This window comes from Pipra filicauda, unplaced genomic scaffold, assembly GCF_003945595.2.
Source record: "Pipra filicauda isolate LSUMZ 115617 unplaced genomic scaffold, ASM394559v2 scaffold85_size2586006_pilon, whole genome shotgun sequence".
NCBI classification, from domain to species: domain Eukaryota; kingdom Metazoa; phylum Chordata; class Aves; order Passeriformes; family Pipridae; genus Pipra; species Pipra filicauda.
The window spans coordinates 1,952,678-1,973,562 of NW_024105042.1; the positions used below are offsets into that span (position 1 = coordinate 1,952,678).

The window sequence follows — 20,885 nt, forward strand, 5'->3', positions numbered from 1 at the left end:
GCTTGCTGGCTACCTAGTGTCGCCGAAGCTCAGCTGTGGAGCTGAGGGTGCTTGTCCTGTGCCAGGAGGAGCAGCAGGACCCAGCCCAGCCTGGCTGCTTTGGGCCCCTCTCAGGAGCCTGGGGTGTTAATGTGTTAGGTCCTGCACACCGGGTTGTGTTGGGAGCCTTTCCTCTGCACTGAGGTGCTGCCACAGGTGACTGTGCCAGCTGGGCAAGAGAGCAAGCAGGAAAGAAACAAGGCAGAAAGAGCGGAGAAAGAAAAATCCAAAGGACCTAGTGTGCTGATCCCCTGCAAACCCATGTTTCTGGGTGCTGCATGACACATATTTGTGGTCCTGGGGGCTAAAGCATGGAAAACCCCTCCTTCCCATATCTGCACCCTCCTACCATGAGCTGGGCAACATGCTGTGGGATGGGGACATGCCATGGGAAGAGACATGCTGTGGTGGTGATGCTTTGGGAGGGGGCTTGGGAGTCAGAACCATCCCTGGGTGCCCAAGTACAGCACAACCAGTGCCCACGTTGGCTCTGTCCTGGGTGGGAAGGGAGCACCGCGGGAGTGGGAGCCCCTTGCCTTGGGAGATGCTCCTTTGTTCCACCCATGGGGCCCCATCTCTCATCCCATCCCATCTCCTCTCCTGCTTCACAGGTGCACCCTCTTCACCACTGAGGTTCCCAGGCACCACCATTCACTTTTCAGACGGGAAATGAGCCCCAGCCCTCCCTTTGCACTCCAGAAAAAAAACACCAAGAGAAGAGAGAAATAAACAAACAAATCCCTTCCCTCTCCTGGCTTGGCATCTGCTCACAGCCCTTCCATTATTAATTAGAGAAGCTGCCGGCATTATTAGCAACAAACCGCTCCTAATGAAGTTCAGAGCCGCAGATCCAGGAGGGGCTCCCAGACACTGCTTTTCAGAAACCTTAATTAAATTCACTGCCCGAAGGTGCTTTTGGCTGGGGTGGAGGCAGAGCAGTGAGGCTGCCGGAGCTGGGCATGGCCATGCCGGCGGTGGGGTTCGAGGAGAAGGGTGTCAGCAAGAGAGGGGCACCCCATGGTGCCGCAGCTCCAGGGACACCCCATCCCCTCTGGATTTGGGGCTGCACAGAGAAATCAGCTGGGATGCAGAGTTGCAAAGAGGGTGCTGCCTGGCCACCCCAGGAATGGGAAAAGTGGATCATTTAATTCATCGATTAAATCAACCGAGTGGCCGGTGATGAGGGTTCCCAGCACTATGTGAGCAGTGGGGTCCCTTGCTGGTCCCAGCTCTGCTGTCATTGCTGAGATGTGCTAAAGGGGTGACCCTGTGCTTGCACATGCTTTAAGAACTGGGAAGGCAAGAGGCACAGGGGATCTTTACCAATGGAACAGCTGTAGGTGGCCTCTCACCCCCCAAACCGCTACCTCTGTAAAAAACCTTGCTGGAGAACCCAACTGACTGGCAAGGTGTCCTCAAGTGACACGATGAAACCTGGCCAAGCTGCGGTGATGTTCCCTTCAGCATGTCCAGCATGGGCTGCTCTGCACTAGCAGAGCTTGGAGATCCCACTGCTTTGCTTTGGGGCTGGGGCAATTTGTGTCTAGATATGGCTGTAGGAGGTGTTCTTAAGGAAAGAATGGTTTTCACCCCAAACTTCAAAAGAAAACAAGTCCTTGCAGAAACCCGTTCCACCGATTGCTCCCCTTGTGATGCAGGGTGGGCTCAGATAACACCCACAAAGAGCAATGGCAAAACCTGCCCAAAGTTGGATTTTGACTCCCTGCGCATCCTTTCTTTCCCCTACCACCCTTCCTCTGCACGCAGCGATCTCCCTTCCCCCCCAGATATTCCACCCTTTCTCTCTGACCTTAAAGGCATTTATTACTGAGGAGTGTAAAAATATTACTGCAAAATCATTCTGCGTTACTGGGAAATCATTGAAACATTAGCTCAGTAATATTTTTTCATAAGTGTTTGCTGTGTCTCTTCCCTGACACATTCAGTCTCTGCGCGCACATCCACACCCCCACAAATCCCGTTGAAGCCAGGAGGTGCTTGGCAGAGTGCAGGATCACGGACCTGACCCGGCACTCACCCCAGCTCCCTCCTTCCCGTGCCAGTGGACACGGTTGCCATCCCTCAGCCAACTGGCTGCATCCTTGGACCCACGTGCAAGCATTCCGGATCCCAGCTTGTCCAAATGGCATGGAAAACTCTGGCTGTCAGGGCACTCAGGCTGCCTTGGCTCAAGGAGTTTTGCCAGAGGATACTCATGGAAGATCCTAAACCTGTTAGGGCCTGGGACTGGCTCTTTTGCTGAGTATTTTTGGGAAAAGAAAGATCCCCTTCCCTCTCACACTTGCACTCAAGAGGTCTGGGCAGCAGATCTCACTCCCCCGGGGCCAGGGGGAAAAGGTGCCAATGAGGAGAAGGGGCTGCTGAAGCAGCCACGGGGCTGAGCAGGAGACAGTCAGTCCCACTGAGTTGCTCACAGAGAAGGACACTGACAATTCTGCAAATACGTTTAATGCACTTAGAATACACGAGAGGAAAAAATCGTTTAGTGATTCACAAAAATATTACAAAAAGTCATGTGCAGGCGAAACACACCCAGCACTGCAATAACAATGTAAGAATTTACATTAGAAACTAATATAAAATATTTTAAAACCTCTGCTAGTTTAGCTTTCCATTTGTTTTTTGTCTTTTATTAAAAAAAAGGAGGAGAGAGGGAAGAAAGGCCATCTACAAGGTACTGATACACCGGCTGCAGAAACACAGGCTCCTTCCAGACCCCTCGGGAGTGTCCTGGGGTTCCTCAATCCACATGACCCTGTGCCCGCAGACCACACACACACACACACACACACACACACACACACACACACAAACACACTGCTTAAGTACAGAAAGGTTCACCTCCGGGCTCAAGGGCAGCCCCAGCGGTCAGGGTTCACTGTGGTCCTGGTCACCCCTGTGTGCCCTGCCCAGGGAACCTTGCCTTTGCTCTAGGATTTACAGAAATCAACCAGCACACAAAACAAGGAGTGTTCCCAGCGAGCAGCAAAACTTCTATAACTTTAATAAAAGGGAGAAGTTGGTATGTCCAGCCTACGCTAGATGAGAGAAGGGTTTTGAATGACTAAACTTGGGTTTGGAGCATGACTGTGGACAGTCTCAGAGTATCAGGACTACAGGAAGGGATGTGTGGAAGGAACATCCCAGCATGAGGGCCAGGGCATTGCTGTTAGCCCCTAGTGGGATGCTGCCTGCTTCCATGGGGTTGCACATTCCCACTCTGGGGAAAGCCAAAAGCTCAGAGCCCCCCAGCCTGTGATCAGCCCCTACTGGAATGACATGGCCACTCACACCCACTTCCCCTTCCTCTGCCCCCACGGGTTTTGCATCCCGCTCGCTGCCACAGGAGGAACGGTGCAGGAGTCTTGTCACCAGCACCACAGAGTCCTTCTGCGCCCATCCTGCTCCCAGCATTGTCAACACATGCCGTGTTTACGTAGGACCTACCGCACACGGTGACAGCTTGGTCCCTCCCACCCTCACCACTCATGCAGCAGAGGGTTTCCGGAGCCGCACTTTCGCTGCAGTTGGGCCCCAGGGAAAGGAACAAAGGAGCCATTTTCATCTCCAGCCTCGCTGGGAGTGGAGGGAGAGGGCAAGAGAAAAGACCAGTGTTTGCAAAACACAACAATCGGCAGGAAATTTTCCTCTGGCTTTTCAGGGTTGTTTTTTTTTCTCTCTCCCTCTTTTTAAAGAGGGCAGACACAGGATCAGGACAGTTTAAAAACAACCAGGCACTGGCCTGTCACATCTGCCACATGCAGCCCTTTCTGGGCTGATGTTCCTCTCCTGCTGTCAGGGCTCTAAGAGCCAAATGGTGAACAGTCTTTCAGTGAGGGAAAGAGAAGGGATACCCCCTTCAGAGCAAACTAGAAATGATGTTTCTGAACTGATCTGCCACTTAGGATGATTTTATGGTCTGTCAGCGATTTTAGGGGAAACAGAACTACGGTAGAAACGAAGAGGTGGTGAAGCACAATACACTCCAGGTTCTCTGCCTGAGAGAGACAAGTCAATGCGGGACCAGGTTTAAAACACATTTGCAACCTCAGGCCTATTCCCCATTTGAAATTTTGGACTCATGTCAAACACAAGGGTTGTTTTTTTTTTAAAGAAAAGAGAACAAGTAGACACTGCACAACAGAAAAAATGTCATAAGAATAGGAGGTTGAAAGAGAGCTCATTAGGTCCCAGAGACCTAAATCCAGCTTTAAAATCTTGGGAGGTGAACCTCAGAGGCAAATGTGGATTTTGAGATTGTTTTGGATACAGTCCGGCTGTTGTGCAGGCTGGCATTTATCGATAGGGACAGATGCACAGAAAGGAATTTCTGGTTGCCCAACAATTCGAGCTGCCCTTGCAGCCTCACTCACAAGAAAAATTAAGGCACAATGTATTCTCTCAGTGGAGGGCAGTTACGTAGAGGACCGAGTCCCCGGGAGGTGGAAGGGCTCTCCTGGTGCTGGAGCCCCTCCTCAGCTGGCTGTGATGGCGCAGGGGTTGAAGCCTAAGACTTCATACAGAGGAGCCACAAGGTGCAAGGCCATGCCCTGGGCAAAGGGAAAATTGGACACATGACTCTAAGGGTTTCCTCTGGCCTGTAGCTTTTCTCCTCAGTTGACACGATGCTGCCCTGCCCTGGCCAGATACAAGCTGGAAAAGCGGGACTCTGGATGCCCATCTAGGAGGAGGGAATAGTCATCAGGACAGATTAACAGCTGAGCAACCACAATCCCATGCCAACCTGTGAGCTAACCCAGCATCCTGTGAAACATGCAGTCAGCCAAACATTTTCCGGTGAACATTTTCCAACACAGCCGTTCACAGAGACATTGAACACGGTGGGATGTGCATGGCTGGATGCTTGCACCTGTGCTGGACCTCTGTGGGTCCTGGCATGGAAATGAAGACTGGCCTGCAGGGATCCCATGCTGTGCTGAGGGACTGATGATTCCCAGTTTGGTTTCCAGCTTCCCTTGCAGCTCCACTTGCAGCACCCGAGACGCGTAAGCACTGCACTGTCTTGAACAGGCCTGAGCTGTGGGTGCAGGAGGGGGGCTGCTCACCTGCTGCCCCACATACACCTCTCCCCAGCAATCTGCCCCCACAAGCCAAGCATCACTTTCAACTGGGTTTTTAAAAGATATTTCTACTGGTCACAGATGAAAAACAACACAACCCTCACTTCTTCCAAGACTATTTGATGACCTGATGGTGTAATTTCAAAAGCCATCCATGAGCAACTGAATATCTGAAGTGAAGAGCTTCAGAATATTTCAAATCACTGTTGGCAAATTCACATACAGTAGAACTAGCATATTACCATCCTCAAAGACATTAGACGCAGCAGGCACCACCTATCTAAGCCACTGAAAATATGGGCACAGCAGCTACAAGACTGACTGCTCCACTCAGATCACATCCTACATACTTTAATACTGAAATGATACACTCCTTGCCCTGTTTTTAATCAGAAATTGAGAAAGAGAGTAGTCCTGGCTTTTAGACCTTCTCCTGTTTCAGAATTGCTGTCACATGTTGGATTTTCAAGGCTCTTCATCTTTCGAAATATCCTGATTGACCTGCATCGCTGGATTTCTCCAGAAGGGAGAAAACCTGTACGTGCCGCTTTCATTTCCATCCAGGTCACTGTCTTTAGCTAACACAAGCCTCAGAGGTTTTGGTTCCATACAAACCTGCTTCAGACCTTCTACGCAATCTAGGAAAAAATCAGCACCAGTGGACCTACCATCTCAGCAGGTTTGGGCTAGAAAAATACTGTGGCACTTATTAACACTGATGCATTTCCCTGTTTCAAACTACTTGCTCACTAAAATACAAAGGTTTCTTTTCCATTTCCTTCACACACAGGCATATCCTCTTGCCCCAAGATGAAAATATCCAGACTTGACATCTCATTTACTTGCCAATGAGTAAGTTTGCACAGTTGCAAACTTGATGTGAATTGGGGAGGGGAGGTCCTGTGGGTGCCCAGCTCTTCATGATACAGAGTAATGTGCAACTTTCTTATTCTTAGATAACTTGCTGAGAGGCAGCGACATGACCTGGCAGCTTAAGGGCTGACTTTCACCAGCTTCTCTCTCATAATTGGTCTACCAATTAGACACATATTTCTATTTTAGCAGTTATTTGTCTAATATTTTCCCCCTTAACTAAATAGGAAGATTTCACTTCCTTCCCTTCAAGCCTTCCCCTCAATTGTTATCTGGCTACCAGCAACGATCTGTGAGAAAGTGTCTCAGAAATAGAGATTTCTGGCATGCCACCTGTTCATAACTCAAATACACAGAACTATATATAAATACATGACATGGAACAAAAATACACACACACAAGGATCCTGGGTGGATTATCAAAATGCATTCAGCCTGCTCCCTCTGAAGTCAATGAAAATCCAACCCAGAGTGTCTGATGAGAATAAATATGGTGAGGAAAACATATGCATGAGAAAGGCAGAACTGAAGCACAAGGCAGCTTGGAGGAGGTGCTTTCCCTGCATACAGCACCACATCCCTGCAGCGAAGGCTCAAAGAGTTCATAGGGCACGAGGTCCCAAGCTTTCCAGATGTGTGTCAGAGCTCAGAGAGGGTCTGATGGACTTCTCTCTGTTCCGTGCTGATCTCTGCAGGAACAGCAACAATTGACCTTCCCAATGTCCGTTCTCCACTAAGATGTGGATTTAAAGCTCCTTTTAATGAGAGCTAGCATCTGGAAACAAGGAAGAGCAGCCAGCGTGGTGGCAACAGGCCAGCTCTGCTGCAGGCACCCCCAGCAAGCTCGTACAAGAGCATCCATGGGCTACTGTTGGCGGATGGCTTTGGGACAAAATTGTAGTTGCTGCCCTTGCCTTTTCCCCCACTGCCACAATCATCTGTTTGTTCGTTATCTTGCAGCGGGACACTTGGGCACGTCGTTTTTGAAGCTGGACTGGTACATTTTCATGCCGCTTTCTCACCCACGCTGTCCCTTGCATATACGTCTACAGTACAGAAGGGATGCTTACTGCTAACCAGGACAATGAAAACTGGCCAAGAGATCCCACGGATGAATGCAGCCTGCCTCAGCACAGAACTCACTCTGGCTGGCACATGCAGATATCTGAAAGTTTGCTCTCTCACAGCAGGATTTTAAGATGATCCTCTGAGTTCAGACAAAATGACAAACTCATTTACATGTAAATTGCTTCGTAGCTTTGCAGAAAGGAAGGTTCTGCAGAGCAGTGTTGGACTCTGCATTTGGCCTGCCTTAAATTATAATATAAAAACAATTATAATAGTACAAATACTACTTGGTACACAAAGCACGCCCTCCCCTGCAAACCCTGGCATGCTTCGGTAGGTCCTACAGCCCTCTAGTCAATAATCACCCTCTCTGCACAGAGAGACATTGAGTGACTCGCCTGAGGCCACAGAGGAATTCTGTAGCAAGTCCAAGGAAAGCTTTGTGGCTCCTAGCTCTGCTTCTTGACCAACATTAACCAGCCTCAAATATATGCAAAAAACATCAAAGCTGACTGTGCCGGGAAGAAATTAAATCAGAAAACAAACAGAAAACCAACCCTGGGGTACTGTGAGGCCTCCTGGACTTTGCTGTTTGATCAGGGGAGTTAAGTGTTAAAAGCTTTTGTTATACTTGTATTATGATCACACAGCAATTGTGCATAAACCGCCAAGTTATCTTTTAGGCAGAAAGGGGTGGAAGGAAAGCTGCACCTCCCCTTGACAAGGAGTGAAGAGTTGTCACCAAAAGACAATGGGAGAGGAAGGCTGGGGAATATGCATCAGAAACAACCTGCAGCAGCAGCAGGGGGTAAAGCCTGCGGTGGTTTGCTGCAGCGTATCCACGGGGCCAGCAGCTCTATGCAGAGACACAAGCTGGCACTGCAGAGACCAGCTCCTCTGCACACCATGTTTTGCTCCAAGGAGGAAGCCACAGGGATCTAGAGAGAGGGTCTCTTCAGACCGATTTTGATGCTTTCCAGTTCAAGCCTATCTGAAAGGAGGAAGGTCAGCAACAAGAGCCACCATAGCGAGGCTAGAGGGGAAAAGAGCTGCATTAGGGCAGAACCCTGCTGAACAGGAGAATAGTTGGTTTTCGTGAGGCTGAGTCTCCTCTCTGCTATGCCAGGGCAGCGGAGATCTCCACTTCATATGCTTTCAAGCAGCCCCCTGGATCCTATAGAGCTGCTGAAGTTGTCCCTGTGAACAAATGATCCTTTCTAGCTTCTAAAATTCTGTACAATAGCAAGGAAAAAATACTTGACAGTATCTCTTTAAAGATAAACACACTGTAAACAGGAGATCTCCCCCGCCCCGGTAGCTTTCTTCCTCCTGCTTGTGCAAAACCAGAGGTTGCGACCTTCCCTGGGGTTCAGGCACAAGGACAGGATGCACGAGAATAAAGTTGCCTCTGTTTGCAGTGATACCATAGCTAATAGCACCAAGACCAACACTTAAAACATGCCTAACTTGAGGGCAGGGAGGATCTGGGTTTGTTTTTCTTGACTGAACTAGAAAGTTCATCTTTAAATCTGTTCAGCTTCAAGCATGTGAGCTTTTGGCCTCCTTTAAACAGGGGAAATACCATTCTGTTTCTGAAAAGAAAAAAAAAATAGCACATGGAAGAACAGTTCTGCAGTCAGTAAAAGTTTGGCTAACAAAAGGACTCCAGAGTCACGTAAAGAACATTTAATCCATGGATTATAGGCTCGCACCTGGCAGAAATGTATGTGTAAATACAGGCGTGCAGAGCGTCTACACCCTGGGCTAAGGCAGAGGGGAGTTCTGCAGCTAGAGAGAAAAAGGATTCTTACTACTAATTTTCATAGTTAAATATTTCTCACTCGCACTCACACATACGCAGGCTGCTCCCAGAGAGTTCAGCCTTGGGAAGGATAAAGGAAAGGGCTCAGTTCGGTCTGGGCTGGTGCTGAGTAGCTCCTCTTCTGTTTGCAGTGGTTGTGCAGCAAACTCTTTTTATTTGCAGGCAGAGTTTTTACTGCATTAATTATCCTGTGAGTCACTGGGTAATGGACAGTAACTTGGCTCTCCCAGTTGTTAGAAGAGTGTAATTCAGCTCTAATGCAGCGGGTTGTCGAACACGGCATCTGGCAAGATGGAAACTTTCAGTTTCTTTTCAGGCCAGCTGTACTCCTTTGGAAGTTTAAACTGTAAGACAGTAAAGAGAAACAGTTAATGCACATTGCTGCAACCTGCATAGAAAAAACCATACTTGTTGCAAAGGCAGGCAGCCCCATGTTATTATTGTTTTTTAAAACAAGAGGCCACTAAGAAAACATTTCCCCATCAGTATGTTTTGGACAGCAGTGGACATTAGATAATGTGGCCTGCGCCACAGCTGCCAAAGTAAAGTTCTGAGCTTTCAGCCCAAGTGCTGTTTATTTCATCAGATGAATGCTGGAGGGTTTCTGCCCCCCGCCCCCCCAATTTCCCCTTCTCAACCTCTCTGAAGATTTGCAGCCAGAAGTGTCTTCCCTCTTACCTAACCATGTCCCTTTCATTTCACCTACCCCAGCCCCCAGAGCCCACATTTGCTTTAAAAGTAGACTTCGGGCAGCTTTGAAAGCCCTGCTTATTCAAGGGTGGGATGCAGGTGAGCCAGCACAGCTCTGCTGGAGGACAGGCTTGCAAATGGCCACCACCTCCAGGAGGACAAACTGTATTGCCCTGGCTGTGGAAAGCCAGAGTGCCTGCACAGCATCTACAAAGGCTCCACGGAGCCATACAATGCCTCGTGCTCTCACAGGCACTCAGCTGCTCAGGCTGTTTTGCAAATTCTGGTTGAAGCACACAGAATGGAGATTTTTTGGCCCAGTCTGGTTTACACAGCACTGGCTCTGGCCAATGTTTCCCAAACAAGACAAGTGCACTGGTCCCATCCTGCCACTCCAGGGCACCCCACCTTAGGCTAAGAAGTCACTCCAAAATCTCTGATCCCAAACACAACCATGCAGGGAGAGACCTCCTAGGAGCCTTACCACCAACCCTTCTCACAACCACATGTGACCAGTGGTCATGCATTCACACAGGTCTCTCAAACACAGGTCTGTGGAGGGTGTGGGATGTGAGAGGTGGAATCTCTTAGGCTACAAATCTGCCCCATCCACAGCTGAATGGCAACAAGTTCTGCATAGGCATTTCACACCATCCCAGACTGAGGATCCAAAACATGTGGGGGATAGGTCTGGAAGCCAGTTTGCAGGATCATTTTGTTTTCAAAACTCTACTGCACCCAGTGTTGCACTGCCTTGCATTATAATATTCTCTGACACCCTGATGAGACTCCCACTGAGGAATCACACCAGTGACAATCTGACCTGGAGATGGCTAATTCAGAATGGTTATGGATACAGTGGTGCTCTCCTAGGAGAGTCCTCAGACCAAGGCCAGCAACACAATAGGTTCTCAGGGGCAACATGAATTACAGTTGGTACAAGAGGAGAGCAACCTGCAAATCATCCATCTTTATCCAATTACCTGTCTTTCTTTCCAGAAGTACCCTGTTTCTGAAGGACCTTAACACAGGCTCAGTGGCAGGTTCCTGCTAAAGCAGATGCCCTCCAGCTGCTGCTCCACAGCAAGGGCAGCTCTGTCACGAATTTGCTCCTGACCTTGCTCCACTTGCAGCTGCCCACGAGGGTAACCTGTTGTTAGTATCCATTGACCTTAGTATGCTGGCCTGCTGGTTCAGGGTCTGACCCATGATCTAGGGGCATGGCAGGAGGATTCTTCAGGATAGGGGCTACCATAAACTCCCAATCTTTATCCTCTAGGAAACAAACAGCCCAAGTCCCATTTATGGTTGTTTTTTATAAAGTCAAGCCCTGTGTACAGCTTGCACCATGTAACCTAGTGGCCGTGCACTGCCCAGGAAATTCTTCTGAGTTCACTGTCTAGGGCATGTAAAAAACATGCTAAAGATACTCAGACAGATTATTTCACTTAATTTCACCTAACACATTGCTCTTTATGCAGCAGTGGAAAGACTCTCCTCACAGCACTTTGTTCTACCACATGAACATCATCAGCAACAGTCAGGGCTGCTGAGGAATGCCTTCAGTTGGCCCAGCCTGGGATCCTGCAAGTTACAAATCCTTGGAGGAATCTGGATGCTGAAAGATCACATTTCATCTCAAGTATTTTCTTTTTTATAAACAGCAGTGGTTCCAAAGCAATCTTCTTGGAGAAGCCATCCTTTGCATTTGTTTGTTTTTCAACTTTTAATTTAGCAAAGTCACAGTAACTCGGAACCGAACACTCGGTCGCGGTGCCAGGAGCTGCCATGCTCCTTGCCTCTCAGCGGACAGCAGAGGAACATGAGCTGTCCAAAGCCTTAACTAAAGGGCCTTCAAACCAAAGTGCTACTGGGCTTCCATGTCACTAGCAAAAATGAGCTTCGGATTAGGTTTAACTGGATAAAAGCTGGCCTGAAAGTCACTGCACAGCCTGCAGCGTGCTCTCCCCACTCACACAGTGAAGAACACCCTGGCATTAAGTCAACTCTGGATTAAACAATTAGAGCCCTGAGATTTTCCTGGGGGGAGGGGAGCAGGGCAATGGATGGGAGGGCTTCTCTACAAGCCAAGGAAAGTTTCTTTAGAGTCTGCAGGGAGCTGTAAAAAATGGGATTAAAAATATTACATGTCATTTCTGCCACTGCTCTTTGAAGTCAAGCAGAATATTTATATGGCATGCATGGGAGACGGGGTGTTAAATGTTCCCCAGGAAGAGATCACATGGCAGGGGGAAGTTTAGTACCACACAGCAAAGCTTTATAAAGCTCCCCTGGCTGCTGCTGTAACGTTTCCAGGCTGGTGATGGTCCTCTGCACGCCGTGCAGGGGCAGCAGGTGAAGGCCAAATAGCAGATGTGAGAAAGCCCCTGCCTGTTTCCAAAACCAAAAAAAGAGGCTCATACAACAGATTGTTCAGCAGTAAATGTGCTGCCACCACTTCCAGCCTTTCTGAAAGCAGGGAAGGTGATGTACTTGGAGCTGCTTGCAAGGACACTATCTATGCATGGCATGGAGGAAACCCCCCACAGACAGGGGCTGCACTGGTTTGATTTGGGATGCTCAGATATCATGTTGGGAAAGATGCTGGTGGAAAGGAAATGCAGAATCTCTCTTAATATCTATCCCTGTCCTGTATTTCTTGCAATCCTTTCTCTCAGTGCCTCAGTTCACAGCAGATGTGAAGGTTTAGCAAGGCCTCAAGTCTGTGGGGCAGGCCCACAGCCTGCAAGCTGAGGGGAGGATCAAAGGCAAACTGCAGGATGGGCTGAGCTCTCTGTACACGGAAGATATGGGAACGATGCAGCCTTACTTCCTCTGGAGAATTCAGATCTTCTAAATCTTCCAGCATTCTCTCTACGAACTCTTCGGTCAATAGGATCTGCAATGGAAATACAGTAGTTTATGCCTTCACACTCTTAGTTTTAGCCAATTGCCAGGAGACAGCATGGCTTCTGCAGAGAGCAGACTGTACCAACTCACTCCTTCCCCTATGTCCTTCTTTCCCACAATACAAAGGTTTGAGGGCAAGGAGCTCCTAACTTTGCCTTCCACCCCAACCACTGAAAAAAATGTTGAAATTATACAGCAATCTTTTTTGACCCTCAATTATCTTCCTCAGTCTAAAATTAGAGGCTTGGCTTTAGACAGACAGAGTGGGGAAGGAGGAAAAAGGGTCAAGATAACAACTGTTGGAGAGAGTGGGAGACAGCCACTTTTATCTGATCCATTGAAGTTAAGCTCACAGTTTAATCAGGAAACAGCAGCACAGGAAGAGACTGGGACCTGTGCAGAGTTGGTGCTCCAGGCATGGGGAAGGCTTTGGCCCCAGTGCAGCACATTGTTCAGATGAACCAGATGCTGGCTATGGGAGGTGTTCCCAGAGGTGCCCATGCTCGGCACCTCCATGTTGGGATGGCACATGCCCATCTTGCATGCCTGTGCTGGGAAAACTTTTGGCTCATCTCAAAGCCAGCTGGCAAGCATGAAGCAGCCCAAGAAAACAGCTGCTGTCAAGTCAACAGTCCCGGATGCAGGCCAGGACCCCAGCTCCATGGAGTCCCCCAAGTTACAGAAACCAGAGACACCATGGGGGAAACCAGCCCCAGGAATTCAAGTGGAGGAACTCCCACCCTCTTTTAAAAACCACGTGATAGCCAAAAGCAAACACATCCTGCCCTCTTCACAACAGCCGCAAAGGCCAGAGCTCCAGGCAGGACAGCTGGTTTGGCACAGGAGCAGAGCCGGCAGTGCAGGACCAGGCAAACATCCCCACGCAGTGAGGGGGCCTTGGAGCAGCATTCCTGGGAGTTAGGTTGCAGCAGCATCCAGTGGATTATTATTCCCATTTTAGCCTACAGGTTTATTTCTTTTCCCCTGCTCCTCCTTTCCTTCCTTCGGTCCACCCTTTCCTCCATCTCTGGCATTACTTTCCATCCTGAAGCAACCACCATCCCCATGCCCCCTTTTGCACCCCTCCCTTTCCCTGTTCTTCCCAGTCACGATCCACATGCTCCAGAGAAGGGACCTGTCTAGCACTAAACACTGCTGGAACTAAGTGCCCAGCTGCACTGCTTCCCAGCTCACATCGGGAAGAGGGGCAGTCAGGCTGTCCCATCGCCATGCAGGAAGCCACCTCCCGTGCCCACCGGCAGCTTGGTGCCAGGAATATCAGTGGAGAGCAAGTGACTGCCAGGGTGCCACAGGCATGTGGAAGCCTCTGGGCTCCATTTTGGCAATGCATAGGCAGGACTATTGGACAGAAAGAGAAAGGGAAGATTCTGGTCTCCTTCCTTTGTTTGGCAAGAGAAGAGATCCAAAACCACCAAATCCAGATCCGAGAGCTAACAGGTGTGTGCAGTCCTCTCCCCTCAATCATGCCACCCTGCTGTCATTGTACACAGATTTCCCAGGGGACGAGGGAACCACTAGCTCCTTTCTCCACTGCATTCCTCTCTTCACTTAACTTCAATGTGCAGCAGGCTCCAGCCGGGGTTTATGACCAAGCTGCTCAATATGGATGCAGGCACCTTCACCAGGCCTTTTTAATCATACCTTGAACCTGAAAAAACCCTGCTTCAGCTAGGAGCCAGGAGCTTGCTGCTTTGGACAGGACTCTGCAATCTGGCACCAATCTGCAGACTGGCAAGCTGAGGAACGTTGCACTGAAACATGCAGTACCACCACAAACTGCTGCAGTCTCCTTGCAGGGGCCTGTAACTATTCTGCCTGTTGAATTGGAGATACTCATTTGCTGACTGTTTGCAGGAGGAGGGAGACGTCTGTCCATGTTGGAGGCAGGAGAGCAACCTGATCGCTCAGCTCAGAAGGAAGAGCTGGGTGGGGAGCCGGGGCTCTGCGCAGAGCAGATCGCTTTCTGCGGAGGTGCAGTCTGCAGTGGGGTGAGGGAATGAAAACAATTTGGCAGACATCAAAATCTACAGAACAGCCGGAAAAAGGAGGAGGAATTGGTATTCACAGCAATCAGGCCAAGAGGAAATGAATATTCAGCCATCCACGGATGAGTAAAAATGCCAGAGGTTGGGATGGGTGAGAGAGCAGGAATGAGGAGCTGCAGCTTTGGCAAGGAGACTAGAAGACAAGTGCAGCAGGAAGACCCCTGGGTGCTCCCAAGGTGCCAGAGGCAGGAGAGAAATGGGAACCACGTGTGCGAGGCAGCCAGCTGCTCTGAGGCTGGAGGAAAACAAGACACGGTATGAAGGGGTAAACAGCAAAGGGTGGAGACAGGGAAAGAGGGGACAGGTCAGGTCCTGGCTAAGCCACAGACTGCCAGAGTACCTACAAACCTATGTGGAGCACTGTGGCTAGCACTGAAACTAGGTGCAATGCCTTGAGATGGCTGAGCCCATCTGCAGCTCACTGCCCCCTCTCTGAATGCTGGTAATCCAGCTGAAAAAAACTCCCAAATTCCAGTAATGTACTGAGCTGAACTGGCTCCCTGAAGGGTCTGACAAGTGGAGTGGGACAGGAGTCCACAGCTCAGCTGTCTGGTGGACTACATTTGGGGGTTCAAAGCAATGGCAGCCTGCTCTACACTGAGGAAAGATCACAGTGCTGTTCTGCCAGCCCTGCATGGACAGTTAACTTTGGCGGAGGGCAGGAATCACAGGCTGCAATGACAAACTGCTGCAGTGACATTCACACACACAGAGTGTGTCTCTCAGAACCCATCCTTAACAGTCCAAGTCAGAAAAAAAACTCACCCCAAACCCTACTACCCCATGCTGCTGGGAGACCTGCCTTCCTTCCTGGAGAAGCAGGAAGACTCTAAAGTGCTGATGTAACCAAATGTACAAGCAGCTTCATCCCTCAATACAGGAAACTGATACTCTTGAGCTCTCCTGAGGATGCAGGGGGAAGGCATGTGCCAGCAGCTCACCAACTGCTGAAGAGGGCTTGGAAGCGAGAAGTATTGTCATCCTGGATTCGCGTCTAGACAAGATTTCTCCTGTTAGAAGTAGCACCGTCAAAAAGGCCCAAGAGCACTAAGGCCTGTGCTCATAGATCAGGCTACCATACCCACCTGCAATCAGCAAAACCACCTTCATGCTGGTGAGTGAGTCTTATGGAGAAGGATGAGAATAAATCCAATCCCATCTCAATGTTCCTCACTCACAATATTTCACATTTCCAGTTCTTGTAGCATGCCTGCTCCTGCACAGTATGGTACCCCATTACATTAACACACACACAGACACACACACATATTATATGTGCATGATATTAAAGGTGACATTCCCAGGAAATAAACATGACAGGCTGCCATTGCTCTAGGCACCTAATTTAATTTCCTCTGGGATTTAAACCTTAGAAGCTCAAATTAAACAAATAGGCCCCGTTCACTTTATACTTCAGACCTGAATCTACAGTTTTCCTCTGATGCTTTTAACTGATCTTATCAACAGGACACTCCACAGAGATCCCAATGATGAAGTAGCTTATTCCCTTCCCAAAGGAAAACAGAGCCTCACTGTTGTGCTGCAGCCATGGGAAAAGCCGGCGCAATCTGCAGGGCAAACGAAGCCATCCCATGCGCACTGAACAAGCCTTTTCTCCCATGAAATCTCTCGGCTGGTGCTGAGGAAGCAAAGGAGCGGTCCTCTGCGGTGGTGGGCGTCCCGGGTGCTGCAGCAGCCCAGTGCTCACAGGGTTGTTTTCACAGCCCTGTGCAAACACTTGGTCAGCCCAGCCTGCCAAAGCTGGTTACAGGGTGCAGCTCAGCACTGGCAATGGTCGTTTGTAGTATGAACAGTGAACGGCCTTGCCAGCCAGCTGCGGATATCTGAAACATCTCCTTGGGTGCTGCACAGTCCTGCTCGCACCAGGATCTCTCTGACCTGACCTAGAGAGGCCTGGACACATGCTATCCCATTGCTAGCAGATCTAGATTCCATTTGCCGTGTGTTTTGTGGCACCTAGTCATGCTACAGATGCTCGGAAGATGATCACTAGACAAAAGAGTTTTCTATCACAGGTACCTCCTGCACGGCTGAGGTCCGAAGTTTGGGTTCTCACGACTTCACTAACAGCTGCATGTGTCCAGACATGTTACAAAATACCAGGCTAGGCTGTCTCATTCAGGTGGATGTGTTCAGAGAACACATGCTGTCTCCCTCTCGTGGCAAGTCTCACCTGAGCTTGCTGAAATCTACTTCTTACCTACAGGGTTTACCTATGGGTCCTTACCTGAAGGAGTTTGTGTGGAAGCTTTCAGTGTGGAAGCTTTCATACCTGCAGCTGGCTGAGAAACCTGTACCGTGACTCATTACAGGTACATGGCTGCAAGTGTATGAAAAGAGGTGAAATCTAAAAAATGTGCACAAAGTCATGGGGCTCCAGATGAGTTCAGCTCACTTTGAAAGCAACTGGTGCTTAGTAAAACATTAAAGACTTTATAGTCAGCTTACAGGTACGACCCCACAGTTAATTCCCCATCTCTCGCTACAGGGTTCGACACTCCCATGAGGGCTTGAAATTGTCTGCTCAGAAAACGCTGCTAAGACCAGAGGTCACACTGATGTTGAATGCCTGGTACAGCTGGAAAGACTTCAATGAAGAAGTTGAACTAGGAGTTGAGCTGCAGCTCTGTCCAACCTCAGGAAACACACTTTGTCCAGGGCAAGACACAAGCAATTGGCCCAGGTACAGTGAAGCAGAGGTGCTTTTACTGACAATACTCTTTTCTTGCCTACCTAGGAAAAAACCAAACAATCTCACACTTTGCCCTAGTGCTTTGTTTGCATTAAACACTTGCTCTTCTAGCAGGTTTGTCAAAGAAAGAAAACCATGTTTTATTAGTTCTGGACTTAGTACAGAGCTGGCTTGTATGGCCTAGCCAGAGAAGGTGGGGACACATTGCAATAAACCCCTATGTAAACCATATCAACCCTTCTAAGAAATTGTTCATCCATCAGGCGCTATCCCTGGAACAGGTGGAGCAGTTGTATCCTGAGCCACATATCACCTGTTACATCTGCAAATATCCATCTACTTTTAGGAGTCCTTTGCCCTGAAAATGTTTCAGCTTAATTTTTGTCAGCAGCACAGCAAAAAGTGAAGTAGAAGTGTGTCAGCATTTCCCACTGAAATTCCCACCAATAAAATGCCCTGATGAATCACATGCTGTGCCACAGGCCCCCCCAGGCCCATCTCTCTGCTCTCCCCTTGACCCTGCCTTCTTTGCACTGCTTTGCTCAGACTGCAAGTGGTTCAGGGCAGAGGCCTTGTCACATCATTGTTCTACGTCACGCTCAGCCCTGACGCCGTCTGAAGAGGCCACCTTGCTGTGTGAATCCACCACAGCTCTCATTACAACCTCAAAGGCACCAGTATTGCAACAAACACCTTTGATGGGAAATTCCACCGTTGCTCTTCCAGGAAATTCACAACCCTCCTTGCAAGGAGAAACATCCACTCACAGATGCCTCAGGGACTCTATTGCTTCACTCTGCTATGTTACTACCCCAGAAGAGGAAGTATATGATGACATGGAAAGATTTTGACCTTGTGGAATCTCTCTATGACACTCCCAATTGCAAGGACCTGAGATCCTTAGAACCTAGACTGATGAGATCCGTATTGCAGACCAGGCTGCTCTGATTCAACACATAAGTTTTGGCTCAGTTGAGGACAGGGCTGACAAGGGAGCCAAGACAACAGGCAATAACAATTTTTTCAGAGAGAAAAAGCGAAGGAAGAACAGGCATTTCAAGGAATGCTCCAAGTGGGTGGAAGAAAACCTGTACAAAGTAGCCAAAAATGTAGTTTGAGTGGCAAGGGAGGGGCATTAGGTGGCTGGATAGACAGTGAGCTTAAGAAGGATGAAAGAACTTGACTCATCCAAAACTAGCCTGGACAAAGTACCAGAGAACACGTTGCAGGAGAGTTGATATCGGGAGGATCGTGATGTCCGAACGGGACATTTCTACCCTGGAGTAAGTTTCTCTCAGTGTCTCATTCAGCAGTGAGGGAGAAGAACACAAAGGGATAATGCAGTGAGGTTTTGAGGAGTGTTTGGGGAACATGATAAACTTACTGGAAAAGTGTTACCTTAGATTCCCATGACCTGCTTAAGGATTTGGGGGAAACCACCCAAAAGATTCTGAAAAAGTTTTCTTGAGTGGACAGCTATAACTTCTTTGGAGAAGACCAGGCTGCAGTTGTACATTTCTTAAAACAGCTTCTGGGTGTTGTCCTTGAGCTCACCATGCTAGGCATAACACCGCTATTCAAGTTTGTGGAGACCAAAAATCAATCCTATCTCTTCAAAAGAGGACTCAACCCATAGCTGCCACTCACAAGTGAGCATCTCAAGCATCAGAGTAGCTGTTTCAAATGTTGCTTTGAACCTCTGCTGCTGCCATTATGCCAATGTGCATAAATGATTTAACATGTGGTTTAGCAGAGAGAAGAACCAGATGTGCTCATTTCCAGGGGAATGTCCTGACTCTACTGGAGGAGAGTCATTCTCTTGTGCACTCTGTCTCTTGACTAATTCAGTGTTTTATATGATGTGGAACAACTCCAATTGGACGAGCTGAGGAAGAACCAAAATACCCTATAGTTATGGCACCCATAAAGCAAAGAAGTAGAAATAGGGGTTCAAATTAAAGGAAAGAAATAAAATATGAGTTTCTCATATCCTACGCAAGTATTATGTCCCTCAAGTATTGATTAGAGAAGGCAAAACTTCTAAACAACTCCAGCCCTATTCTGCAAAACTAGATTTTTCCCCTCTGTTTTTATTGAGGAAAACTTTCTTATTTCTGGTTTCATTCAACATAAAAGGATTTTATTTCAGCTTTTGGTCTCTTTAAGGCTTTTGTTTCAGCAAGAAAAACTGAAAATATTTCAAGATTGGCCTCAGTTTGATCTTCTTTCCCAGATTTTTCCCTTAGGTTGCCAAACCAAAAGAATGGATCGTCCCCCATGACCCTGCTCACAGTAATCCCCCCTCTGCTGTGACTGCCAGCATAGATAGCGCATGTTGATAGCTCCTGCATGCTGGATGCTTCCCACGGCTTCCATGTACCTATCCTGCCTACAGGCACATTTAACATTTTCTATGAGAGGTTTGACCTTGCTGTCCTAAGCCTCAACTTATTTTTCCATGCCGGATGCCTTGTTTTTGATTTTTTTTCTAAAGGTTTTTAGGGAAAAAAGGAATCGAGAGAGGTATTTTGGAAAAAGTGTATTTTGACAGGACTAGCAAATGCGTATGATCATTTTGTTGCAAAGTACAAGAACTACCCCTTACAAGGAAGGTGATGAAGATTAGCAAACAAGTGTTCTGGAGGACAAGTCTGACAAGCATGAAAATGCTTTGCTAAGTCAGAAGCCTCTGAAAGTACTGTTTGTCCACAGCCTTTCCAAGAAATGCAGAAAAATGTACTGAAGAGCCCTTCTTCATTGAGCACGTCCCAGCCCAAGGCAGCTCTGTCCCAAACACAGGGCAGAGGTAGCTAAGGAGTGATTTTCACTCTGATCATTCCTCTGAGCAGCAAGGGATTGCTATGTCACCAGGCATACCAGGATTAAAGGCAGGGAAACTCTCCAGTACTCTCAGTGTTTCTGTTGGAAGTCAGGCCATGTGGAGGAGCAGGAGAAGGAATCTGCCAGCTTCAATGAAGGGAAGGAGAAGAAAGCAAGAGACAGGCCAGGATGAGGGAAGACAGAGACAAAGAAAAACAGGATGAAGGTCAGATTAGAGGTCAAAATGGAGGCAACACAAAGGGCAAGGAGACTGGAGAACCCCATTTCCACAGCCTCAGCATCCACGTGCTGTCTGATGGACATTGTGAACCTACTGGCATAGGAATCAAGCAAAGAGCATCCCCCAGCAGTGGCTGGTGTCAGAGGGTAACACCCCACTACTGCTGTGAGCTCCTCGGCTCATGCAGAGACACAGACTTTGTGCTGAGAATCAGGGGGTGCCCAGTGACAGTGAACCATAGCCTCCATCTGCCTGACAGGATTCGCCCTGAAATCAAGTAAATTACCTGGAAAAAGACCCTCTGCACTCAGAGACCAGTGACATTGGGCGTATAAAGCTTTGGAAACTGCTGCACAGAATTTGTGCCATGCTAATTTGGCCCCAGCAGATATATCCGCCTCATGAAATAAATCTGCAATCACAGGATCACCTGCAGTTTTTCTCCCACAAGACCTCTGCCCTCCTCAGTCCTCAGGATGGTTCTGCCCACTAATGCAGCATTAGTCATCATTGCTTTTCATTATCATTCAACTTGCTTCTC

At 48.5% G+C, this 20,885-nt stretch overlaps 1 protein-coding gene across 3 annotated transcripts in view; it reads right to left on the reverse strand.

Annotated features, from left to right (window-relative positions):
- Positions 1 to 2,492: 2,492 nt before the first annotated feature.
- Positions 2,493 to 20,885, reverse strand: part of SUFU (SUFU negative regulator of hedgehog signaling) — a 98,651-nt gene continuing 80,258 nt past the window's right edge. For 2 of the 3 annotated variants that reach the window (XM_027738637.2, XM_027738636.2), the window contains exons 11-12: positions 12,425 to 12,493; positions 2,493 to 9,248 (exon numbers count right to left, since the gene is read on the reverse strand). In XM_027738637.2, coding sequence (XP_027594438.1) covers positions 9,159 to 9,248; positions 12,425 to 12,493 — 159 coding nt within the window. In that variant the 3' untranslated portion in view covers positions 2,493 to 9,158. The remainder of the gene's footprint in view (positions 9,249 to 12,424; positions 12,494 to 20,885) is intronic. The other variant, XM_027738638.2, reaches the window with a different exon arrangement.